The following is a 25,624-nucleotide window of genomic DNA, read 5'->3' on the forward strand; positions in this document are numbered from 1 at the left end:
GAGGAATTCCATCCTTGATGGGGAGGATGGCTAATGCAAACATCCTTTGTACCAAAAGACACTAACCCTGAGCCAATCCTGAAGACAAGAATAGGGACAACACTTTGATATCAATTCAACAACATGCTATCATTAACTGCTGGTCGATCTTTGCTGCAGAGTAAACTTACAGTACGTACCAATAACTAATATTTCTGCCTTCCATCTTTAAGAATGTAAGCCTAAAACCTATCACTACATGATGAATAAGTAGACAGCTTAAAAGAAAGGCCCCTGTGGCATCTAAACTTGTACTTTGTAGGTGGAAGGCTATGAGGAAATTCTTCACTGACTATGGTAGGTATCAAATAGGACATAAGAAGTCCCATTTGAACAAGAACACAAAGCCAAACTCAATTAATTGCCTTATAGCCACATGTTAATGAGAGACATTAAGGAAATCATACGTATAAATGAAATGGAGACAATCAAACCAAAAATTATGAAAATAATTACAAACTTCTCTCAGAAGTGAACATGCATCACATATCAGACACTTACCACAGTAGAGCAGTTTCTCGTCTGACTTATCCTTACAGTGAGGTGTGCCATCACAGGTGAGCTGATAGTCAATACATTCTCCATTTCCACACTCAAACTCTGAATACATGTTGCAAGAGGAATTTTTAGCTGAAGGGGAAAAAAGACAATGTTTTGACTCAATAGCAAACATCTCTCATACCATGATAACTGTTTCCCTTAATCTTCATTATAAAACTAAACTAAAATTTATCAAAGTATAAAATCAAATAAAGGGCAAGGGTTTCTGGCATTTCTTTACGAAAAAAATTAAAGGAACACCTTTTTGTTCGCTGTTTTCACATTCCCTTTCTAAAATTTTGGGGAGTTGCCTCACTTCATTTTTCTTTTATACTTAGTTGTATACGTCTTGCTAATTATTTTCTGACTGTATATGCATGAAAAGAAGGATGGGCTTAAATTTGGGTGACTATATTTATGCATTTTGCTTAGCAACTACCTTAAAAATAAATTGTCAAAAAGAGTCAGTTAAATGAGCTCTGTACATATTGAGAGAAGGTTCTTTTTGTGTTTTTTTTCTTATTGGAAACTATAATATATTCTTTAATACACTGATATTTTTCAGTACACAGAGTTAGCATTTTGATTTCTTTATTTTTGTTTGAGTATAGTTGATGCTCAATGTTATATTAGTTTCAAGTGTAGAGTTCTCATTTTTTAATGCCTGACTTGATTCATCTTATTTAAATCTACCTCCAACTGATCTCCCTCCTCATCTACCTTTGGAAGAAATCTCTTTAGCAGCTTTCCCCATTCAGAAGTCCTGAAATTGCTAAAAGTATCCTCATCGGCCTTTTGTTCTACCCACAGTGAGAGGTACCAGGGGGCAGAACTGCACACTGGGCCAGCATCTACTCCTTGAGGTGCACAGGAAACTGTGGTTGAACTGAAGGAGACTGACAAGCTGAAAAGCATGTGCCCGAGAAGTGTATAGGCTCCAAATGACCACTGTCATAATGTCCCACTTCTAACTCTCCATATTTTTTGTAAAAAATGAAAAGTCTGAGTTTTTATGTGACTTGCCCAATCTGTGAGCAAAGACCAATGGCAACAAAGTACTCACAAACAAACAAACACCCATCTTTCTACAGCTAGGTTTCATCCCTGGAATGCCAGTATGTGACCCTTATTTAGAAAGATCATCTGGGGTAAAACGGACCTATTTTTATTCTTAAATAATAGATTTACCAGTAAACATTTAGAATTCGATTTTGTGGTTGCATCATGTGTTATTGGTTTGCTTGTACTCACTCCATTGCTTGTTGAATAATTGTACAGTGAAATCCAGTCATACTAATTATATTGGAGGTAATTGGAATTCATTTATCTCTATTAATGCAGAAAACAGCTTAATTTTATAATTTACTATCAATTTCTTTTGAAAGTTGTATTTTAGAAATATTCAATTACACAGCTACTCATACTATTTGAAGTTTCCAGTGTTTTATTTCTTTGTTAGTCCTAGAATGCATCTCATCTTTACAGATTATCTATTGGTCTATCTACTGATGACTTCTAATTAAAATCTTTCAACGGCATTTTTTTCTTGGTACAGTCGAAATTCAACTGGTCAGGTAGAAAGTCAATTTAGAGAAAGTAACAAATAATTTAAAAATCTAAAAATATCGTTAGCTTTAAAGGAACAAGCATTAAGAAGGGTACTGACATTGCTGCACATGATCACATTCAAGCAGGAACTGAACAAAATTCATTTACTGGGAGGCTACTGATGTTCCCAACTTATTCTATCTACTTTCAACACATCTTGTTTAACTTCTCACTTCTAATGAGAATTAACTGTTATGATTGAAGATGCAAATTTTGCTTTTATAATCATTATGACTTTGAGGGAAAAAATATTCACAACAAAAAAATGTTTTTATTACATAAAATCAAGCCTTATAAAAGCAAAACTGTTGCTTAGGTATGTTCATTCGAACTAGCATTGAGTGTTACGCTTCTTCGCAGAAACAAAAATGTGGTTCAGCTGTCCTCTAATTCTCTCATGATGTAATTACTTCAATTATATTTGTTATTCTTCTGTTGTGGATGTTGATAAGGTTAGGAATCTTGTGTAAAGTGGAATTGCCTAATCTTTTTGTCAAGAGTTATGACAACACATGGTTTTCCCTCCCTTGTCCTGAGGGTGGTGCCTTTCCCCCCTTCAACCCTGCCATTAACATTCACGAACTGCTCTGGGTGAACTAACTCAGATGTGGATATAGACATGCCAGATACATCTTCGTTTCCAAAGATGGATTTGACAAAAAGTTACTTTCCAATCTCTCTCTGCTGGGCCACAGGATTTCAATATGAATGTACCATGGATCCAGGATGCTTCTATAAAGGTCTGTCAGCTCTGAAGAATCAAATATCACTCTGTAGTTGCATGTGAATACAACTGTGCTTGTTTAAAAGATAGTTTTCTTTCTGAATCATTCCCTCTCATCAATAGAGAGAAGCAGGTGGCTTAGTAGGGACAGATGTATCTAATCTATTTTGGAGCAAGGACAGGCATCCACTGTATACAAATAAGCCTTGCTGTTTTGACTAGAGGCATTGGTTTTCTACTGGCCTGTAGTGACCTGTGAAAGAAACATGAGTGATTCTAATGCATGACTAACACTCCAGGCTTACAGATGGCATCAGATCCAGACCATTACAGCTGAAACCACAAAAGCAAACTGAAAGAGTTTAAGCAATTACCCGAGCAATTCAAGGAAGTGTTAGGTTACTAAGAATTATGGGAATTTGAGGCTCGAATTATTAAAATTGGCTGTCTTCATTTAAAGTTCACTGACCAATTGCATCATTCCCGTTTGCTTTGGCACAGTCTTAAATAAAAGTCAGAGGTGCCCTTTCTTTCACTAAGAGGTGCCCTTTGGGTTGTAGTACCAAATTGCAAAGTGAAAACATATGTCTATATTCTTGTATTAGGTGCAATAGTTTTCAAGGTAAAGAAGAGGATGTTAAAGTGCTTGTATTAAAGTACACAACAGATAAAAGAGAAGATCCCTCTGGTAAATAAAGACCAAAAAAAGACTAAAGATAAAGATGAAATATACTTATACTATTTGATATTTATTTTTATAATGTAGACATATATACCTCTGTTGATTTTCTAAGATGAAGATATAAGATGAGGATATGGATGAAAAGAGAAAAAAAAATAAAGCGATTGCCACATCCTGAGAGCGAGTTCACTAATTTCCAACAAGATGTCTCTTGTCTTTCTTATACACAAATAGTCTTAATGTTAAAGATAAATTAACATTCTTTATGTTACTGGCTAATTTCTCATGGCAATATTGGAACACTTGAACCCTTATTTATTTTGGAAACAGTTTGAAAACTTAGCTGCTAATAAGTGTATACTGTAATGGTACTAATTAAAGATTGTAATGCCTTTTGGGAGGTATAAACATCATGCAAGGCTGCAATGTTACATTCTTAATTAACCGTTTGGAAATGATTACAAATAAGCTGCATGAACCATTCTCTCTCATTTACATACTGTGACAGACTGAGTGGTTTTACTACAAGGCTACTGATCTACTGCCTATATATTGGTTTATTTCAGATTTAATTAATTTTGCTATTGACTTAATTCTCAAAGTTGTAACTCAAGTTTTCAGATAATTTGCAGGTATTTCTCTAACTCATCAAACACCTTCCAGCCCACAATAGGCGATACACCATTTGTCACTGTTCTGGTTATCATTATCTATCATATGGTGTAACAACTAAGTAGAGTGGTGAATTGAGTTCTTTTTAGAATAGAAAGATATGCCAACTGGGCCTCTAGGATTGGAAGAGAGTACAATTTCATGAATATCAAGACAATTTCAATATCCATGTATGCCTTTTGAGTAGTTATGTCATATCACATTTCAATTGTCTTTACTTACTCACACATCTGTTGTCATCTAGCAGTATTCGATCCCCCCTGCAGGAACAATTCACTCTCCCATTAGGAGTTAAAAGGCACAGATCATGGCAACCTCCATTTGATAATGAACATGGAGAAAGTTCACCTGCAATGAAGAGACTATTGGTAACATTTTATATTGAATTTCTATTCTTTGTTAGATTAACAGTAAACTGTTAGGCTGCCCCTCTCAAAGATATAAACAAGGAATATTCAGGACTTTGGAAAATCCAAACATCATAAGAGGTAAAAACATTAGAAAAGCTTGCAACATAAGCCACTACATCTTCTAGAACATTTGTCAAGGATGCCATGGCATCAAATGAACTAGTTTTACTAAAAAAACATACTGATGCCTTAAGCTGCAATTTTTGTAGGTATTTCAGTGATTAAAGAACTTTTCAACCCACATGTAAAGCTTATTTAGCAAGAAGTATTATTTTCATGGAAACGACTTGATTTGAATGTTCGAAGATTGAGAGTGAGAGAGAATAAATTTCCAGAAACAAGTAAGTAAAAAGGAATTGTTCTTCTGGTGATAAATGAAGAACTACAGAAATTACCTTGAGCCTTTCAGATAATTTTAATATACTGAATAGGCAAATCCTGAACACTATCTACAGGAACGTTAAAAAAAATCAACTAAGTATTACTGGAAAACATAATTTTTTGCAAAGATTATATAATTAAGAAATACATTAAGTTTCTAGTGTAACTTACAGCTATTGGTGTCATTGGCAACAGCTATGATTCCCATTGGTTGATGTGGAATATCAGAACGAAGAATTTTTGTATCTCCTCCTGTGTACTTGTTGGAACGCAGAATAGCTCTTCTTCCCCAGTCTGACCAGAAGATATAATTGTCATAAACAGCCAAACTGAGGAAAGTTCCTGGACCAGATTTGACAATCACCTGAAATAAATTTAAATATATGTTTTTTTTTAAATGAATATATAGACATTTCTATCTCCACATCTATTTTTGCTTCAAAAAGTTTTTTTTAAAGATTAAGATTAGTTGCATTTAATCAATGAAAATCATCATTTAAAAGATGCATCTTACTAAATGTATCATAAAATTCTTTATAGTTTATTTTAACTGTTTGAATCATTATTAGTTTTTATAACGTGTTTATTTAATATTTTCAGTATATCACAATTTACTGATCATTTAGTTCATATAAACAACTGCATTTTTTCAGTATTATAAAACAAAATCACCAGGTCAAAAATATGAGATGATTACTAATAAGCACTGTCCTTTAATAAGAATCATCAGTCATCCAGTGAACACTCATCAAGCTATCAGAACTATAAAAGGAATATAAAGAACTATAAGACTCAGGTTTTTCCTTCAGGAATCGTTCACCATGAATAACTAAACCAGATATACATGAATTGGCAATAAAAGTTTAAAAGTAATGACCAAACTTCCACTTAGACCATATTAAAGGACTAGATTTATCTTCTGAATAAAACAACTAAAAAATGAATAAAATATATAAAACAAGTCTTTTCAGTACATTGGACATAAGGTAAGAAAGGACAATGATTCCTAATTAACTTAGGAAATAAACTGAGTGAGTCTCATGATGGCCATGGCTAAATGCCTGAGAGATTCAGGTAGCACCAAAGTACAAAAGAACCCAACAGAACCTAGACAACTCCCTGAGAGGGATAGGGCTGAGAATTAAAGGAGGCCAATAGGTTAGATCTCACAGGGTAGAGTGTCAGAGAAGAGAATGTAACATAAAGAGAACTCTAGATATCTGCAAAGGGTTCTCCTAGAATAGTCAGCCAAGTACTAAGCACAAGCACACACATCTGAAGCAACTTTGGGTTGATGAAAGGGCTATACAAAAGGATCAGAGAGAAGAGTTCCAAAATTCACACAGGTCCATGAATTGTGCTTGTTAATACCAACCAGACTTGAAAACTTTCCACTTCATAGGGAGTCTGAATAGAGTACCTAGAAGAGTCTTGCCTCAGCAATGAGAAATAAAAATTAACCCCAGACTAACTCTGGTTTACTCCTGTCTAACAAAACTTAAAGGAAGAACTCAAAGGATCAAATTGTTTCCAAATAGCTTAACCATTTCCCAGAACACAGCTCAGGTATTTTAGTGGAAATATGAAAAATTTGCCACTAAGCCACTATAAGACAAGATACAAAAGAAAAAGAAATGTCTCAAATTAATGACCTCAGTGTCCATCTTAAAAAACTAGAAGAAAACAATAAAAAAGTTAAACCTAAAGTATAGAAAGGAAAATAAAAGTAGAGAAATCAAAGAAATAGAAAACAGAAAAAACAATAGAGAAAAATCAATAAAATTTAAAATAAATGGCTATTTGAGAAGCATAAAATAGATAATACATAATGATGAAGGGGGGGTTAACCCAGAAATAAAGATTAATTTAACATTAAAAAAACTAACAGTATAATTTACCATATTAACAAAACAAAAGTGACAACACATATGAAGATCTTAATAAATGCAAAGAAATTATTTATAAGATCTAACATCAGTTCCTGATAAAGACTCAGAATAGATATTAAACTAGGAACAATAGGAATGATCACTCTCCCTTCTACTCAAATTTGTCCTACAGTTTCTAGGCAGAATAATAAGGCAAGAAAACATTTTTTTTTTCCAGATGGGAGAGGAGGAAGAAATCAAACTGTATTTATTTTCAGATAACACAATCTAATCCTCTACATAAAAAAATTCAATAGAATCTACAAAACAAAAAAACCTGCTTAGGATAACTAATATATCTAGTAAAACTATAGGACACAAGGTTGCTATAAAAATTTCTGTATATTAACAATAAATAATTGAAAATTAATATAAGAAAACTTATACAGTAGTATCAACAAACAATAAATACTTAGTAACTTATATAAAAATATGTACAAGAACCTAAAAACTATAAAATTTTGTTAAGAGTAACTAATAAAAACCTGAAAAAATAAAGAGATATATTCTATTCATGGTTTGTAAGATTCAAGCTATTGAGATGTCATCTCTTCTCAAATTGGTAAATTATACCTAATCCCAATTAAAACCCGGCAGACATTTCCTAGAAATTGACAAGCTGATTCTAAATTTCATATGGAAATGCAAAATATTTTGTATACATAAAAATGGCAAAAAAAGTTGGTTGATTAACATTACTTCATTTCAAGACATAATAAATTGACAGTTACCAAGAGGATATATGTAGTATTAGAAAAAGAGAAATACATCCGTGAAACAGATGAGAGAGTTCACAAACAGACCCATACATTTACGAATAACTAATTTTTGACAATTTTTTTAAAAAGGATAGTTTTTTCAGCAAATGATACTTGAATAAATAAATATGCATACACAAAAATTAAACTATCATCTTATTAAGAAATAAACTGGAAATTTATCACAGACCTAAATGAAAAATTTAAAACTTTAAAACTAAAGAAAAATATGGAAGAAAATTTTTATGATCGTGGGGTAAGCAAATATTTCTTAGGTATGACATCAAAACCATGATTGATCAAAAAGATCTATAAAATGAACTCAGTCAAATTAGAAAACCTCTACACTTCAAAGGATAATGGTAAGACAATGAAAAGGTTAGTCACAAACTAAAAAAATTTGCAAATCTTAGGTCTAACAAAGGATATATATTAAGAAAAAAAACCTACCAAAACTCAAAAATATAATGAATATATAATCCAATAAAGAATGGGAAGCATTTTTGAAGCGACACTTTATTCAAGAAAGAATACACTTTATTCATGTATATACGTGGCAAATAAGCATAGAAAAAAAGATTATTGGCATCATTAGACATTAGGGAAATAAAATTACTGCACCATTCTTAGAATAAAGTTAAAATGGCCAGCAAACCAAGTGTTGGTGAGGTTATGGAAGAACTTGTAGGAATGGGAAATGGTACTACCAAATATGGAAAACAATTTGGCATTTTCTTAAAAAGTTAAACATATAACTAGCATATGATCTACCCTTCTATTTCCTAGTGTTTATTTACCCAATAAAATTAAAGAATATATCTATATCAAGACTTGTACACAAATGTTCATAGCAACTCCACCTACAATAAGCATAGATTGGAAGCCACTCAATGCCCATGTGCAGATATATGCATAAACAAATCACATATATCCATATTATTCTATGCTTGGGTATGTCCTCAGAAACTCAACATTAGCAAAAATCTTACTAAGTCAGATTAGCCAGAATCCCCCACTCTTGATATCTGATCACTGTCAATATCTGACTAAATTCTTCATCCCTTGTACTCCCACGGTGGAGTCTGATCACTTTGGCTTGCCATTACCAAGAACCTTGGGACACCTGGGTGGCTCAGTGGCAGGGTGCCTGTCTTCGGCTCAGGGAGGTATCCCAGGATCTGGGATCGAGTCCCACATCCGGCTCCCTACAAGGAGCCTGCTTCTCCCTCTGCCTATGTCTCTACCTCTCTCTCAGTCTGTATCTTTCATGAATAAATAAATAAATCTGAAAAAAAAAAAGAATCTTGTTAGGTCAGTGTACCCAGAATCTTCCCTTACTTCTGATATTTCCTCTGAGTAGGTGTCCATCCATTAACAACCCACTCTGCTCCTTGACTATAAATTTCTACTTTTCCTTGTGTTTGGTGTTGAGCACATTTCTTTCCTCTACTACAAAATTCCATTGCAATACTCCCTTCTATCTCTTGTGTTGGTTCTGAAAATAGCTTGCATTGGTTTTTTAACAAGTGTCATGAATATATTTTTTGCCTTAACACATACAATGTAATACCATTGAGAAAAAAAAAAAAAGATGAACTATTTGATGCATGTAATGATATGGATGGATTCCGAATAATTATGCCAAGTGAAAGAAGCCAGAAAAAAGAAATACATAGTATAAGATACCACTTAAATAAACTAGAAAAAAAATGCAAACTAATCTATGGTGACAAAAAACAGTGTTTCCCATGGACAGAGTGGGGCAGGGGTGGGATGGAAAGAGAGGGATTAAAAGGGAAATTAGTGGATTTATCATCTAGTCATTTTATTTAGTTTTTGCTTCTAAACCTAAACCATAGGTGGCCTACCCATATAGTTCTCAACTCTTTATGAAATCAGTGGATGAATAAAGCAATAGTTTATTTTTTTAAATATTTTATTTATTCATGAGAGACACAGAGAGGGAGGCAGAGACACAGGCAGAGGGAGAAGCAGGCTCCATGCAGGGAGCCCGATGTGGAACTCGATCCTGGGTCCCCAGGATTATGCCCTGGGCCGAAGGCAGGCACTAAACCACTGAGCCACCCAGGCATCCCTAAAGCAATACTTTAAATATGAGTATATGCTTGTTAGTTGAATGAAGAGATCACCAAAAGAGAGAATGTGACATGAAAAATTAAAGAAAATAATCTTACCACAGAGATATAATCATTCATCATTTTGAATTAAGAATATATATATATATATATTTTTTTAAGAATATATATTTTTATATCTGTCTCTATTCTCCCTTTCCCCCCCCTCCCACAAGAAAGCAAGCACTGCAAGCCAGGAGGAGGGCTGTCGTCTGATCCTGACCATGCTGGCACCCTGATCTTGATTTTCAGTCTCTAGGACTGTAAAAAATAAATTTCTGTTGCTTTAGCTACCCAGTCTATGTCATTTTGTTATAGCAGCCTGAGCTGATTAAGCCAACAGTTTCACTCCTTCCTTTAGAAGAGCCAACCTTTAAGATTTGTATCTACTTTAAATTTCAATGAATATTTTTTTTTTAATCAAAATGATGAAGGAAAGATTGTTTGCTACGAGAATAAAAATGATAGCTACCTGGGAAGATTTTCCTGAGAAAGAGAATGATAAACAGTCAATAGGAGAGGAAAAGAGAAAGACAGAAGGAAGGGCTTTGGGCAGAGGGAATACACAGTGTGAGAGTCAAGAGTAAGGAGGAACAGAAAATGTGGGGGAAATGAATGAAGGTTAAGGGAGCATGAGGGTCGCTCAGACATCTAAGAAGATCCCATGAAGAGCCTGAGGAGAAAGGGTAGAAGGGCAAATGTTTAGGGCCTTCCTTCTTATAGACCAAGGCTGTCAATCTGACTGTTGTTCCAAAAATTATAGCAATAATTAATAATAATAATAATTTTAAAAACTCATGTTTTATTGGTTTGTAGTTTTAAAGATTATTCTGCTTCTACTGTAGAGAGCAGATTTGATAAAAACAAAAAAGCTGCAGAGAGACCAATTAAGATCAGCTGCATTTGACCAGAAGAAAGGGTAACACTTGATATTTTAAGAAGGGTGAAGAACACAAATATTAGAGCAGTATTTGCAAATGAAGCACTTCCTAATTTACTTTTTATCAAAACTCATGAGGCTTTTCATTTCATTCATTCATTCATTCATTCATTCGTCTTTTTACCTTTTTTTTTCTGGTAAATATTACAAACTAACACTTCACAAATGCTTACAATTTATGGGGTAGGTACATAATACATGTATCAAACCTAATTTTAATCTTCACATTAACAGAGATCATTTCATTCCACATTTCACTGGTAAGGACTGAAGCTTAACAATCAACCCACAGTCACAGATTTACTGAGTGATTTGAGCCTTCTACATATAAAATTTGCTTTAGTTAAAGAAAGTAGAGAAATTCTTCTTCATATATTGGCATATATGTATGTACTGTCTTTATTATTTTATCCATGTTCCTTCAAGTTAGAAACTCTAGTAACACCTTCGATTCCCTTTTCTATCCAGGATCATATTTTGCATGAACAAAATATACACATTGATGAATCACTAAGAATGAAAGCAAAATTCTAATAATTAGTTGTAAATAAAATTAGTTGTCTTTTTAATGAAGGACAAATAGCTAGTCTCATGACAAAGTTTTTCTATGGTACCAAAAGTCTATTTGGCATACAGCAATTTTTATGAATTTTAATACTTATTGAGTCTAGTATTTACTTCTCTACTTCTGCTGACACAGAGAAAGAGGAAAAAAGTAACATTAAAACCAGTCTATAATTATGCATGTTGCTTTAATAGGGTACAGTAGGGTCTACTAAGAATGAGCTGACTCCAGACATCTCATTCCACCAGTTAGAGTTCCATGTGGAACAGAGATGTGAAACCCACTACATTTTACTTTCTCATCTCCAAGTTAAAACATTTTTATCATAAGTTCAAAAATACTGCACCTTGCAAGCCTAATCAGCATCTTCATTTACAGTGCAAAAGCTCTGTCATCAAAAACTGCACTTTACCATGTTATATGGTAATGTACCATTACGGCATAATTTTGAGGCATTTTCACCTTGAACCTATAAAAAGGCTCATGTTTCAATATAAGAATTCATGGTCATTTAGAAAATGCATTCCTGGATACAGTCACTGAATCTCACATGTGTCCTCTAGATAGACAATTAAATTTGTGATACCACATAGACTTGAAATTATGTGTCAGGAATTTAATCACTAATCATATGATTTTCCACCTTGAAACTTCCTTGGTGCCTTATTGGTAGCACTAGAACCAATGAGAGAATACAAAAATACAGTTTTATAAACCAGACAACTTATTTCTAACACCCAGATGCTAAATGTTAAACTAAATGATTTAAAAGCCAAGAAAATAGGAAGCTTCCCAAACACCCTAGTTGACTGCCTCACTGACAAGATGGTAAGCGATCATTAAGAGAAATAACAACTTGGCCCCTGCTATATGGTCAGGCATGACAAAGTGTTATAGGTTGCAAAGAAACATCTGCTGTTGCTTTAGCTTTGGAGAGAATGGTGATGTGGTAAATCAGCAACTCATAACTGAGAAATATCTAATTTCAGAATAGCTGGCTGCATTTAAGTTGCCTGATGAGTGTGTTTGAAAAATATGAAGTATCAAAACGTCCTTAGTGTCCAACCAAATTTGAAAAGAACAACATTCACAGCAATCCTCTAAAAGACCACCTATTGTGTTACCAGCCTCAGTTAAAGAGGTAAACCCATCCTAGAGAAAGATTAGAGAATGAATTATTTTGATTTTATACTCTCTCTTTCTGATTTCTCTTTTGACTATACTCAACCAGATGCCAGTGGACAAGTCAGATGACTCCAAGAAAGTCTTCTGGGGGCCGAAAACAGGTGGAAGAAAGCAAGGAAAAGATCTCAAGGATACGCCTGAAAGAAGTAGTAGAAGGGAACCCTATTCTGAGGCTAATTTATCCCCCCAAATAAGCCATTTGGCTTCTTGGAACTCAGTCCTCTAATATATAATAAAAAATAAAAGGCAATGATTCAGTCTTGCTCTTATTTTAAGGAAAAGAGAAAGGATGGGATATTCCTTAAGGTCACTGAGATGACTAAAAAGAAGAATAAACTGTGATATCCCTGAAGTGTTATAGCCAGTCCTAACTGGAATTTGAGCAGTTTTCTAATGTTTTGTGTGCCTTCATATATGATTGCAGTATTAAATTGTCCAAATTCTAAGGTATATATATTAGGCAGTTTGAAAATCATACGATGACTGTATTGATAAAGAGTAAACATAAAAGAAAACCTGAATATATTTTTCCATAAGTTATTTCTGCTCTGAATTCCTTCCAAAAATGTCCACCATGAGACCCATTCAGGAGTGACTTCCTTGAGAACTCTCTCCTTGCTGCCCACAGCCAAATGACTCCTTCCTCTGCATATCCAGACAGTTTCTACACACATTTATTGTGACACTCAACAGAGAATTTCATAAGGGCTTATATTTTATCCATATCCCTGGCAAGGCTAAAATATTTGAAAGCAACAATTCTATCTTTTCGTTTCTGTGACTCAAGTGCTTAGAATAGAACATATTTAACATGCGATGATTATCAAATCAGTTCATAAAACAGTGATTAGAAAACCTTGCTTCTTGTGTTTGGGTTTCTTTCTTTCACTTCCTATTTTTATAAAGGTATATTTTTATGAACTTTGAACTCAGCTTTGTGCTTTATTTGGTTGTGTACCCAAAGATATAATCTTTTCTTTGTAAAACAGTATTACTAAATTTGTGTTCTACCGAAGAACTGTAGGCATAATCTTCTCAGGATCACATTCATGCCTTTGATAAATATTTCAATGCTGTTACTCTCTAGATCATTGTCTAAATAAAACTCTCCTGGCATTTTAATATTTTACTAGAAAAAGTGAAGAGGTAGTCAAAGAAGTATATATTAAATCAAAACCTCATATGTCAAAGTTATACTAAAATGCCAGTCTTAATTTTTCAAATTGGGATTTACTGAATATCTAACAAAAATCAAATATTATCTTAGATGCTACATTGTAAGAAAAAAAGAAAGATTTAAAAAAAAAAGAAAGAAAGAAAGAAAGAAAGAAAGAAAGAAAGAAAGAAAGAAAGAAAGAAAGAGGTGTCCTGCACAAAAGGATGCTTGTTTGTATTAATGAAGATGTGCTTTCCAGTGTGCATATGTCTGAATAAAACTGTACATGGGCAGGGTAGAAACTAATTTAATGCTACATTTGAAAAGAAAGAATAGCCTAAGATTATCACCCTGGTCTCTGAAGTCAGAATATTTGGGTCTGTTTTCGAACCTTTTCTTATCATGCAAACTGAGACTTGTTATTTCACTTCTCCAGGCCTCTTTTTCTTCTTATTTAACGAAAACAGAATATATATCATAAAATTTTAAAACCTGTTAAATAATACAAAACATTTAGCATGGTTACATATTAGCTTTCATAAATGTTTGCTGTAATTATTTTCACATGACATGGTAGCAATGAGATAGGCTTGTAAAATAAGTATTTTCAAATTCTTTGAGTCCCATTCCTATTTTCCAAAGTGTTACAAATGATAAAGAATCAACTTAAAAATAAACTTTTACAATAGATTTCCATTTGTAAACAATGCCTTTTCAACTTCCGTGATTATCACATCTTCAAACCTATGCTTAGAGGTAAAATTAATATCTGTTTTGGTAAAATCCTTGAGTTTCACTTCATTTCTTGGTTGCATGTCAACTGGAAATTTCTACTAAGAGCCACAAAAGTTACACCAATTTATTTATTTTGAGAGAAAATTAAAAAACAGTGATTTTAATTAAGCAGTCATATTACATTGAAGCTGGCTTTCCTAAAGTGTTAGAACCACAACTGAGGGGCACCTGGGTGGCCCAGTGGTTGAGTGTCTGCCTTTGGCTCAGGTTGTGATCCCAGGGTCCTGGGATCGAGTTCCACATCAGGCTCCCTATAGGGAGCCTGCTTTTCCCTCTGCCTCTCTCTGTGTGTCTCATAAATAAATAAATAAAATCTTAAAAAAAAAAACAAAAAAAAACTACAACTGATTTTCAGTTTTGGAAATCAAAACGTTTTGTTGTTTATATAAGGAGAGATGTTATATCTCTTATATCTCTCTGGATCATATTGCTCTAAACAGTTTCATGATTGCTAATCAAAACAAAACAACAACAACAAAAAACCTTATTTGATTTGTCAAAAGTCACTTTGAGAAAGTAATGAAATATTTGTGATTGAAAGTTATATCCAAAAAAAAAATTAAAAAAAAAAAGAAAGTTATATCCAAAATGTTTACTTAAGCCTTTTTATTTATTAATATTATATTATTATTGATATATAAAATTATAATATATGATATTACTATATTACTGATACATTATATTTGTTAAATTTTATACATGGCCATTGGCTATTCCAAAGTCACTTTAGTAAATGTGAACTTATTTATAAAATTATATGTTGGTAGCAAGGTGAGTTAATAAAAATCTATTTGAATTTTCATAAATACATACTAACATCATCTTAAAATTCCTCTTTATTAATTAAATTAAAAGACATAAGTGTTGAAAAAATAAAAACTCAATTAAAACTACTATAGGATCTGTATATACTTTCATATCCACATCTTCTTTACATATAGTTTTCTTTTAAACTGACTTTACCAAAGCATAATTTACATACAAAATGAGTTGAACTTATTTTTAACAATTGCTATAATCCTGCACATACTCCTTTCCACCTCTAACTTCCAACCTCACATCCTTTTCCTCGGAAGTAAACACTGTCATCAGTTTCTTGAGTGATAATACAGTCTTGTAAAATGCCGCTTAATTTTAGAATTGCAAAAAGTCTTAAACAGTTAAGTGTGATTGCCTATAATCTTTAAAATTAAGAAACATACTGTAGAAATGTGTCTTAATTTAAAATTCATCTTATTGAATAGAAGTCAATTAAATGAAACAAAAACTCAAAACAAAAAAATTAACATGAACACACAAAATGTAATTAAAAAGTAACAACATTCTTACAACCAGATGTGAGTGTGTCTATACATCTAATCTTTTTCAAGACCCTTCAAAATCCTTGAAATAGTCTATGATGTCTTATATGACCTGATCCCTGTTACCTCTCTGGAATTATCACCTACAATTCTCTATATTCAAGCTCTCTCTATCCTGGTCACAGTGATCTGATTGTGTCTCAAATATACAAAGCACATATAAAGTTTCACACAGGCTGCTCCCTTTGCCTGAGAGACTGGTGCCCAAAATAGCTACCTGGCCAACTGGTTCACCCCTTTAGCTCAAAATCACTTTTTTCAATTAGGGAGACCTATCTTGATTTCCCTACAACAACCTGACTCCCTCTACTGTCACACTCAATTCCTTTCTCATACTCTATTATATATGTAATAAAATTAATGAACTTCAAAAACATTTGTTACGTGAAAAAAGCTAGTAACAAAGGACCATATGTTCTATTTATATGAAATATCCAGAATAGACAAATCTGTAGAGACAGTAGTAGATGGATTCATGGTTGCCAATGGATAGGAGGAGGGAAGGCCGAGGATCAATGGCTGAGGATGCAAGGTTTCTCCGTAGTGTGATGAAATGCTCTAAAATTGATTGTGATAATGATTGCACAACTCTATGAATATACGAAAAGCATTTTATTGCATGTTCAATTTAAAAGGGTGAATTGTATGGTATGAAATGATATTTTAATCAATCTGTTAAAAAGAAAAAGAAGGAAGAAGAGAAGGAAGAAGTCATGGAGACATGATTTGATTCTAAGCTCCAGGAACAATGCCCTTAATTATGACAGCATAGAGGTAAGAAAAAGAAAAAAAGAGCAAAATACAATATCTGCTCTTAAAAAATAAATTTAAAGACTATACATCAAAATAATACATTTTGGTTTTTACAAAAATACACAAAAACACATGAAGTAGTCATACATACCTATGTATAATATACCTATATTATATATATTATATATATAATAAGCCTAACATACCTATGTTAGCATGGTACTACTCATACATATCTATCTCTATCTATATATCTATATCTATATCTATATCTATATCTATATCTATATATCTATATCACCTAAATCTAACAAAGACATTACAAGGAAATAAATTACATATCAATATTTGTTATGACTATCAATGCAAATATTTTAAACAATAAATTAATAATTCAGATATCATGTATGGAAACAAAAACTCATGATGATAAAACATAGTTTATCTCAGGAATCCATGATTATTTTAATAATCAAAAAGCAATTAATTATAATTCAGTATATATATAAATGAAATAAGCAGAATAAACATATATCATGTCATAGATGAAGAAAAAGCATTTGATGAAAATGAAAACCCATTCTTGATAACATCAGCAAATTAGAAATAGAAGGGAATTTCATAATATTGCTAAAGGATATCAATAAATACAATAAAGCTAACATATTACTTATTGGTGAAAGCCTGAATTGTTTCCCCTTAAAATTATAAAACTTCTGAAAGAAAATAGAATAAGATATTTTTTTTATCTTCAGGTAGTCAAAATTTTCCTAGATAAATACAAATAGCATGAACCATAAAAGAAATAACTGATAAATTCAAATTCATCAAAATTAAACTTTTTTCCCTTCAGATATATTACTGAAATGAAAAAAATAAATGAATAAAAGGCAAGCCACAGAGTAGGAGAAAATATGTATATCATATTTTTCAGGCAAAGTACTTAGAATCAAAGTAAATTAAAAAAATAAACACCTTAGGATTGTCATAAGTAGGCAATTTTTTTAAAATTAGGTAAATAAAGACCGAAAACAGATGCTAACAGCTATTTCATAAAGAAAATAAACAAGTGGACAGTACCCACATGAAAAGATACTCAACATTATTAGCATAAGAAAATGCAAATTAAAGCCACAATGAGATACTAAGAGTGGGTGAGAATGAGGAGTAACTGAAACTCTCATATACCATTGGTAGGTCAGTTAAATGGTGTAGTCACTTTGGAAAACTAACAGGTTTTTTTTTTCATTAAACATGCACCAATCATATGTCCTAGCCAATGAAAGTATATGAGGAAACATTGTGAAGTGATAGAAATGTACAATGATTGTGGTAGTAATTATACGATCTTCCACATTTTTTGAAAGTCACTAAATTGTATACTTAAATTCAGTGAATTTGTTTTATATAAATTATGATTCAGACTCGATTTAAAAAAAACAATTGTAAATATTTTAACTGAATAATATGATGAATTAAGGAAGTTTATTTAAGATACAATAAAAGTATTTTGACTATGAAAACTAAATATAGGAAAATAATTGCCTATCATTTACAGTTACAAGCTAAAATTCTTACAGATGCAATGTTTAAATGCCTAAGATATGCTTCAAAATCATCCAAGTGTGAGGAGGTATTTAAGGAGCAAAACTTACTATATATTAACAACTACTGAAGTTAGGTGACTGGTACATGGGATACATTGCACTATTCTGTCTACTTTTGTAGCCTTTTAAGAATTTTTGTTAAAAAAGTAAAATAAATATGTTAAATGTAAGAGAAGAAACTTAAATTAGTTGTCCTTAATATAATTACCCCATGATATAAGATTTTCAATATATTTTTAATATGTTAAAATATATTTAATAATTTTCAAAAATAATTTTCATGTATTTTAATACCAGGAAATAGCTTCAAAGTGCACCAAGTAAGTTCCAGAACCAAGTTTAGAAAATAAGGTTTCCTGTATCCAACTCATGACGCCCTAAATGTTCTATTCTCTCTATCTCTCTCTCTCACACGCGCGTGCACACACACACAGACACACACACACACAGAGCTAGTGAGCTAAAGACAAGAGAGTTAGACTAATAAAGACTTCAGAGATTATCAAAAGATAGGTGGAGTAATCATAGAGACTGTTAATAGTAAAGGAGTCCATGAAATCAACCTTGGTATTTTTCTATTTTATTCAGCTATTGCTTAAAAAGCTCAAGCTCTATAAACACATTTTCCTTTTATCTGTCATAATCATTTTTAAAAATTGTTCACTGAATATTTCTGAAGGAAAAATGAATCTGGAAAGCAACACTGTTCTGACAGTTCACAATTATAAAGCTCAACCTTGGGAAGTGGGTTAATGTCTTCTTAATGGTGCAGCCACCTTCCTGTCTGCCAGTGTGACTTTACTGATTTAAACCTACAAAACAGGGTGTTACTCAGAAAATGGAATGTTTTAATCAAAAAGATTTCCTGAGAAGATTGATCCATTATGCCGGCATTTTACAGTACTTTCAATTGTGTTTTAATATTAGGAATACTGCTTTCTTTGAATTATGTTCAAAACAAAATATTCAGAAAAGTTTAAAGCTATTGTAACCACCTGCCATAGCTGAATCCAGGGCAATGATGAAGTATATGCTTCATCCACAATTTATGAAAAGACATAGAGTGAGAAAGATTAATAGATTGACTTGGGCAGCCAAAAGCCTATGTTCTGTTTCCTTCTGATAAAATAATAACTCTGATGATTCTTCATTATTTGTAAGAATTTAAACCTTCCGAGGAAAGAGAGGTGGATAGGATAACCAATAGAGAGAAAGCTGCTTTGGATGTTGTATCAATAATTTGCCAGTAATATATAGTTGACTCATTCTGTATTCACTGAAGGAAATTTTATTAAACAAAATAAGCAATTTTATTTTATTTTTGTTTCAATTTTTTACTTAAATTCTAGTAAGTTAACATACAGTGTAATATTGGTTCCAGGAGTAAAATTTAGTGATTCATCACTTATATATAACATCCAGTGTGTATCACAAGTGTCCTCCTCAATACTCATCACCCACTTAGCCCATCCACCATCCACCTTCCTTCTAGCAACCCTCAGCTTTTTCTGTCTAGTTAAGAGTTTCTTATGGTTTTCTTCCCTCTCTCTCTCTTTTTTTTCATTCCTCTATGTTCATCTGTTTTGTTTCTTAAATTCCACATATGAACAAAATCATATGGTATTTATCTTTCTCTGATGGACTCATTTCATTTAGCATTAATACACTCTAGCTTCATCCACATCATTGCAGATAACAAGATTCCATTCTTTTAGATGACTGAGTAATAGTCCATTACATACAATACACACACACACATATCTTTTTTTATCTGTTTATCAGTCGATGGATAATTGGGTTCTTTCCCAAATTTGGCTATTGTTGATAATGCTGATATTATTGCCAGCACAGTGATAAAAATCAGTATTTTTGTACCTTTTGGGTAAATACCTAATAGTATAATTGCTAGGATGCAGGGTAATTCTCACTTTTTTTTAAAGAATTTATGTATGTATGTATGTATGTATGTATGTATGTATTTATTTATTTGACAGAGAGAGAGAGGGAGAGTGAGAGAGAACAGAAGGCAAAGGGAGAGGGAGAAAGCTGAGCAAGGAGCCCGTTGTGGGTCTTGATCCCAGGACCACGAGATCATAACCTGAGCTGAAGTAAGAGGCTTAACCAACTGAGCCACCCCAGTGACCTCAAAATAAGCAATGTTAAAGCATGACTGCATATGGGTAATAGGAGCTTTGAGTAGATGAAGTCGGTATCTTGTTACAACATGAACTCTTCTACTTGATGTTCTTATGAATTAAGATTTTCTATTTCATCAATTTTGTAATGAACTCTAACCATTCAGTTTTCCTCCAAACTTTCTCTGTAATCTAGGAGCAAATTAATAACCCTTTAGGTATTTACTTCAGCGATATACATTGTCTTCCACAGACAATAGACTAGTAAGACATGTTTTCTATTAGAATTTCATACTACTTTAATCAAATAAATCATATGAATGCTATTTCCAAATGGTATAAGAGGAATTTTCAACATACATTTATCAAGTTCATTCTCAATACTATTGTGTATAATACTCAAAAAGCAAACACTGAAATATGAATACTCATGTATCCAGTAAAATAATTTGTATTCCATATTAGGAAGAAAAAAAATCAGTGAAAGCTACTTGATATTCACTACTAAGAGATTTTGCTGACCTCCAAAATACTTAACCTCTACAGCATAAAAATTAAGATCTTTTTGTTCCATTGATCAATGGCTCTTCCTCCTTAAGCATTATAATATTTGAAGATGGAAACATAAATATCAAAAATATCAAGAATTTCTTGCCATGTATATTCCTTAATTAAAAATAAGGAGAAAGCAAGTCAAATAGACTCTGAGACAGTCTTCCCCTTTTAATTGTTTATGATCAGAAGAAATATTTCAAATAAAAGCTGGGCTGCATTGTAGGAGAGATCAAAATTTGAGCTTTTCAGCCTAACTTAAAACCAGTCATAAGAAATGTTTCAGAAACATTATTATCCTGAAAGACTTAGTCATATATTTTTAAAAGTCTGTCTTTCAAGACACATTAATGTAATTTATCTGCAGTATAAGATAGCATTACTTAGATTTTTTGTGTTTCATTTCCCAGAGGAAAAACCAAGGCACCAAGAGGAAGACTTTCTCACTCCAGCTTCTGAGATGATAGTATACAGAAAAATATAGTGATTGTATCCCATTTCCTTCTAATTCTTTATTATGTACATGTTACATATATGTATATAAAATATATATTTAATCATGATTTTATATAAAAACTTACAGGTTACTATTAATATGTCACATAACAAAGTTGTTTTATATATGATTTTTTTCTGAATTAAAATTTTAAGGACTATACTATGACCCACAGCATAATTTAAACCATGCAATTATAAAATATTGAAAATGAAAATTTAAGAATCTTTCATTCTGTATGCTTAAAATGCTAATAACTTCTTTTACCCTTAGACAACATGTATATTTTTAAAACCCCTGTTCACTGTTGGTGGGAATGCAAATTGGTGCAGCCACTGTGGAAAACAGTATGGAAGTTCCTTAAAAACCTTAAAATTGAATTGCCATATGATCCATTAATTCCACTACTGGGCATTTATCCAAAGAAAGCAAAAGCACTAATTCAAAAAGATATATGCAGCCCTATAATTACTGAAGCATTATTTACAATGGCCAACCTATCGAAGCAAATCAAGTGAATCAAATCCATTAAAAGATGAAGGATAAATATGTAGTATGTATATACAACATAATATTACTCCACCACAAAGAAAGAATGAAATCTTGCCATTTGCAACAACATGGATGGACCTAAAAGGTATTATGCTAAGTGAAAAAGGTAAGTCAGGAAGACAAATATCATATGATTTCACTTATGTGTGGAATTTAAGAAACAAAGCAGATGAATAAAGGAAAAAAAGAGAGAGAGAGACAACCCCAAAATAGTCTTAACTAGGAATAACAAACAAATGATTACCAGAGGAAGGAGACACATGGTAGGGGGGTGGGGGTAGAGAATGGGTGAAATAGGTGAAGGGGATTATAATCATCATCATCATCATTATTATTATCTCAAAAAATAAACTCAATTCGTCAGATGCTTAACCATATGGAAAATATTTACTTATTTACTTTTTCTTTTTACATTACATTTTCTTTTAATTGTGACTCTGTATATTTATTTTTAAAGGAATTAAATTTGCACATGAAATTCTGTACACTTAAGAAAATAATAAGAAACTTTTTAAAAATCAGTTCTAGTGTCTTCACTAAGGCAATTATTTCTCATTGTTTATGATCCAACAAGTTATACAGTATTTTGCGGGAGATCAGAGAATTTAAAATCTTTCAATCCCTTTAAACACTTGCAAAACAAGAACAACAAGCACTAATCACCCAAAATGTGTAAATTGAAGGAAATTATCCTTGCATCGGATTTACTTAATTTTCTAAATAAAAATTATAGAATCAAAAAAAAAATTATAGAATCTCCTGAGTTCTTGTTCCCTTCTAGATTGGATAATTTAGATTTGATGAAGGTCACTCCCTGGAAGAAAGGGTAGAAAATAAGAGGTCAATCTCCCAATCCTGGTAAAGTTGTCTTCAAAAAACAAAGACAACATAAACTACGCGAAACCACTAAATCAAATACTTCGAAGTCAGTGTCTGGTTGGAAGGCCTTCTTAATGACCAGTTTTGGCAATTAAAATGATTACCCAATTGACTAGTTTTCACTCCTGTGATTTTTCAAGCAGCATTCCAACTCAGAGGCTTTTAGGCTAACAAATTCTTCCACTTGGAAGTATTTTGCCCAAGGACAGATTAGAGTAAAAATAATTAATTAAGCTGCACATTTTAAATAGCTTTACTATTAATTCCTCTTATAGCCTATAAATGGGATCTTTTATAATAGAAAAGAAGAAAAATGTGGGGATAAAGGAAATGATTTCCATTTTTGTAGTTAATTTAAAATTCAATGCTTTACTCTCTCTACATGTTAATATGCATTTATCTACATTTCAAACTCTGACACTTTGCATCTACTTTCTTATAATTGATTTAATTAAGGATTTAAAAAATCTATAACCTTCAAATATTCTATAAAATGCCATGCTCTGCTCTAATTTACCATTGCCACAAATCTTTTTTTCTATATTTTAGTATCATTTTCCATGCATTTTAAGCTATTTAAATAAAATTCATATTAAAGATAAATGTTTGGAGAAACACTGTTAGAAGAAGCTATGCTCTTATATATCCTCAAAGTGCTTTTGCATGTTGGTTAGTTATAAAGTTTATTTAGTTATTTCCAGGAGCTAAGAGCAGCTTTTTGACCACTCTATTCAATATGGCATAAAAAGCATGAACACCTGCACAAAGTTCTATATTTTCCCATTTGCTCAAAAAAAAAAAAAAACATAACTGAGTAATGAGAGGGTGTCAATGAATTATGAATAACTTCTGTGTAAATGAAGGCAATATAATCAGTTCCCTTGTACCAAGCAGGTATTATGTTTTTCCACAAGGATTCATTTTAGTTAATTTAAGTTGTATCATTAAGCATTACAATTTGGCACCTGCCAGAAAGATGACAAAAAATAAGCAGCTACAATTGTTCAAGGACATGTTCTGAACTATTCAGTATATAAATCACCTCCTAGCATTCATATTAGATAATAAAACTTTCTCCTTTTAACTGGGTTTGGATAACTAACTGTTGGCTTTAATATCACCCAAATGTTAATACCAATTGTTAAGTCATTGAAAAAGTCATTAAATAAGCAATATTTCTCAATGAATACATTTTGAGGCACTAAATAGAATATATAATAAAAAAGGAAATATGCAGCATCCATGCAAAATGATTAAGTAGTAGCCTGCACATAAATAAAATTGAACTTTCTCTAAAAACTCTGGCAAACAATAGTATTGTCACACTTTCTATTTTGACCTTCAGCTTTTCACGTTAGCCCTGATGTTAAGCACTATGGATGGCCTTGGGATACTTTCATAACATAGAACATTAATGAGCCTATGATGAAGGTAAAAAAAAAAAAAAAGGTCCTAAAAGAAAAATACAATTTCTGGAGAATAGAGGAGGAGCAGAGAACTAGCTCTACAACCATGAGCAAATTAAGAGTCCGGGAAATAAGCAGACTTGTCAGGATTATTCTAAGAATCTTTCTAGTGTAACAGTATATTATTCAAACTAAATGCAAATGCCTTATAGGCAGATATAGAGCTTTATGATATCTTCCTAACCCCTCAGATATGAGCAGTTCATATAGACATGATCAATTAAAAAATTAATGCGTATGTTATGTTGCATTTTGATTCATGTAAGGTATGTTTTCCAATGGATTAACTACATTTATGTTAATCTTGCCATAACTTTTCATGTTCAAGTATACCTTACTTTCAGTTTCAAATATTTCATAATTGGTTACTTTCAATATTCTCTATGAATTTCAAAAGGAAAGGAAGGGAAATACTAAAGGAAAAGGATTTTAGCCCAGGGAAAAGACTCGAAAGAATCAAAGAGTGGGTTTGGCATAGCAGGGAGACATTTGGGAAAGCATCACAAGAATGAACAAGGCTTGATCTTGGTACTCTTGATCTTTTGAAATGAAGTCTTTCTGCTAAACCAATAGTATGTGTAAACTTCTTATAAATCTTCCTACTTCTGATGTTGCAGATGATCCAGATAAATCTTTTTTTTTTTTTAAGATTTTATTTATTTATTCATGAGAGACACAGAGAGAGGCAGAGACACAGGCAGAGGGAAAAGCAGGCTCCCTGCAGGGAGCCTGATGCGGGACTCAATCCCAGGACCCAGGAATCATGCTCTCAGACAAAGACAGACATTCAACCACTGAGCCACCCAGATGTCCCCCAGGGAAATCTTTTATCATATTATAACTCAGGATTTAAAAGTTACTGGGCCCATACTTGTGGTCACTTGAACAACTGTACTAATAATACCTCTTGCTCAGGTACTTGGGACACAAAGCTTAACTATATATTTTGCTCTCTAAAACAATTTCACTTTATTTTTTGCATTTTGATTCCAGAGCCTTTCTTTTCTACTCCCTTGCTTTCTTTGTGAAGATATGAGTCAGAGAAAGAAAATAAGGAAGCCAGCTAATATAACAACTAATAATGCAAGCCAATCTAAAAAAAAAATTTTCAGAAGAAGGAAGTGTTCCATTTCCAGATGGGATTACTCAGACTTGTATGTGCATGTATTCATAAAATATAACCAGGCAACCAAAAGACACAAGATCTTCAGAATCTAATCATTCTTGTGGTCGCATGTTTGGAACAATTTTTTTTTTCCTTTTTATTCTAAGGTCAGCTTCTAAGGTTATCTATGCTCAACTAAA

General features: G+C 32.3%; 1 protein-coding gene across 1 annotated transcript in view; it reads right to left on the bottom strand.

The window, feature by feature from the left end:
- LRP1B (LDL receptor related protein 1B) overlaps nucleotides 1–25,624 on the bottom strand; it is a 1,837,374-nt gene that overhangs the window by 274,358 nt on the left and 1,537,392 nt on the right. The window contains exons 44-46 of the mRNA XM_049097407.1: nucleotides 5,228–5,420; nucleotides 4,488–4,613; nucleotides 541–669 (exon numbers count right to left, since the gene is read on the bottom strand). Coding sequence (XP_048953364.1) covers nucleotides 541–669; nucleotides 4,488–4,613; nucleotides 5,228–5,420 — 448 coding nt within the window. The remainder of the gene's footprint in view (nucleotides 1–540; nucleotides 670–4,487; nucleotides 4,614–5,227; nucleotides 5,421–25,624) is intronic.

The sequence above is a fragment of the Canis lupus genome, chromosome 19, assembly GCF_003254725.2.
Source record: "Canis lupus dingo isolate Sandy chromosome 19, ASM325472v2, whole genome shotgun sequence".
Classification (NCBI taxonomy): domain Eukaryota; kingdom Metazoa; phylum Chordata; class Mammalia; order Carnivora; family Canidae; genus Canis; species Canis lupus.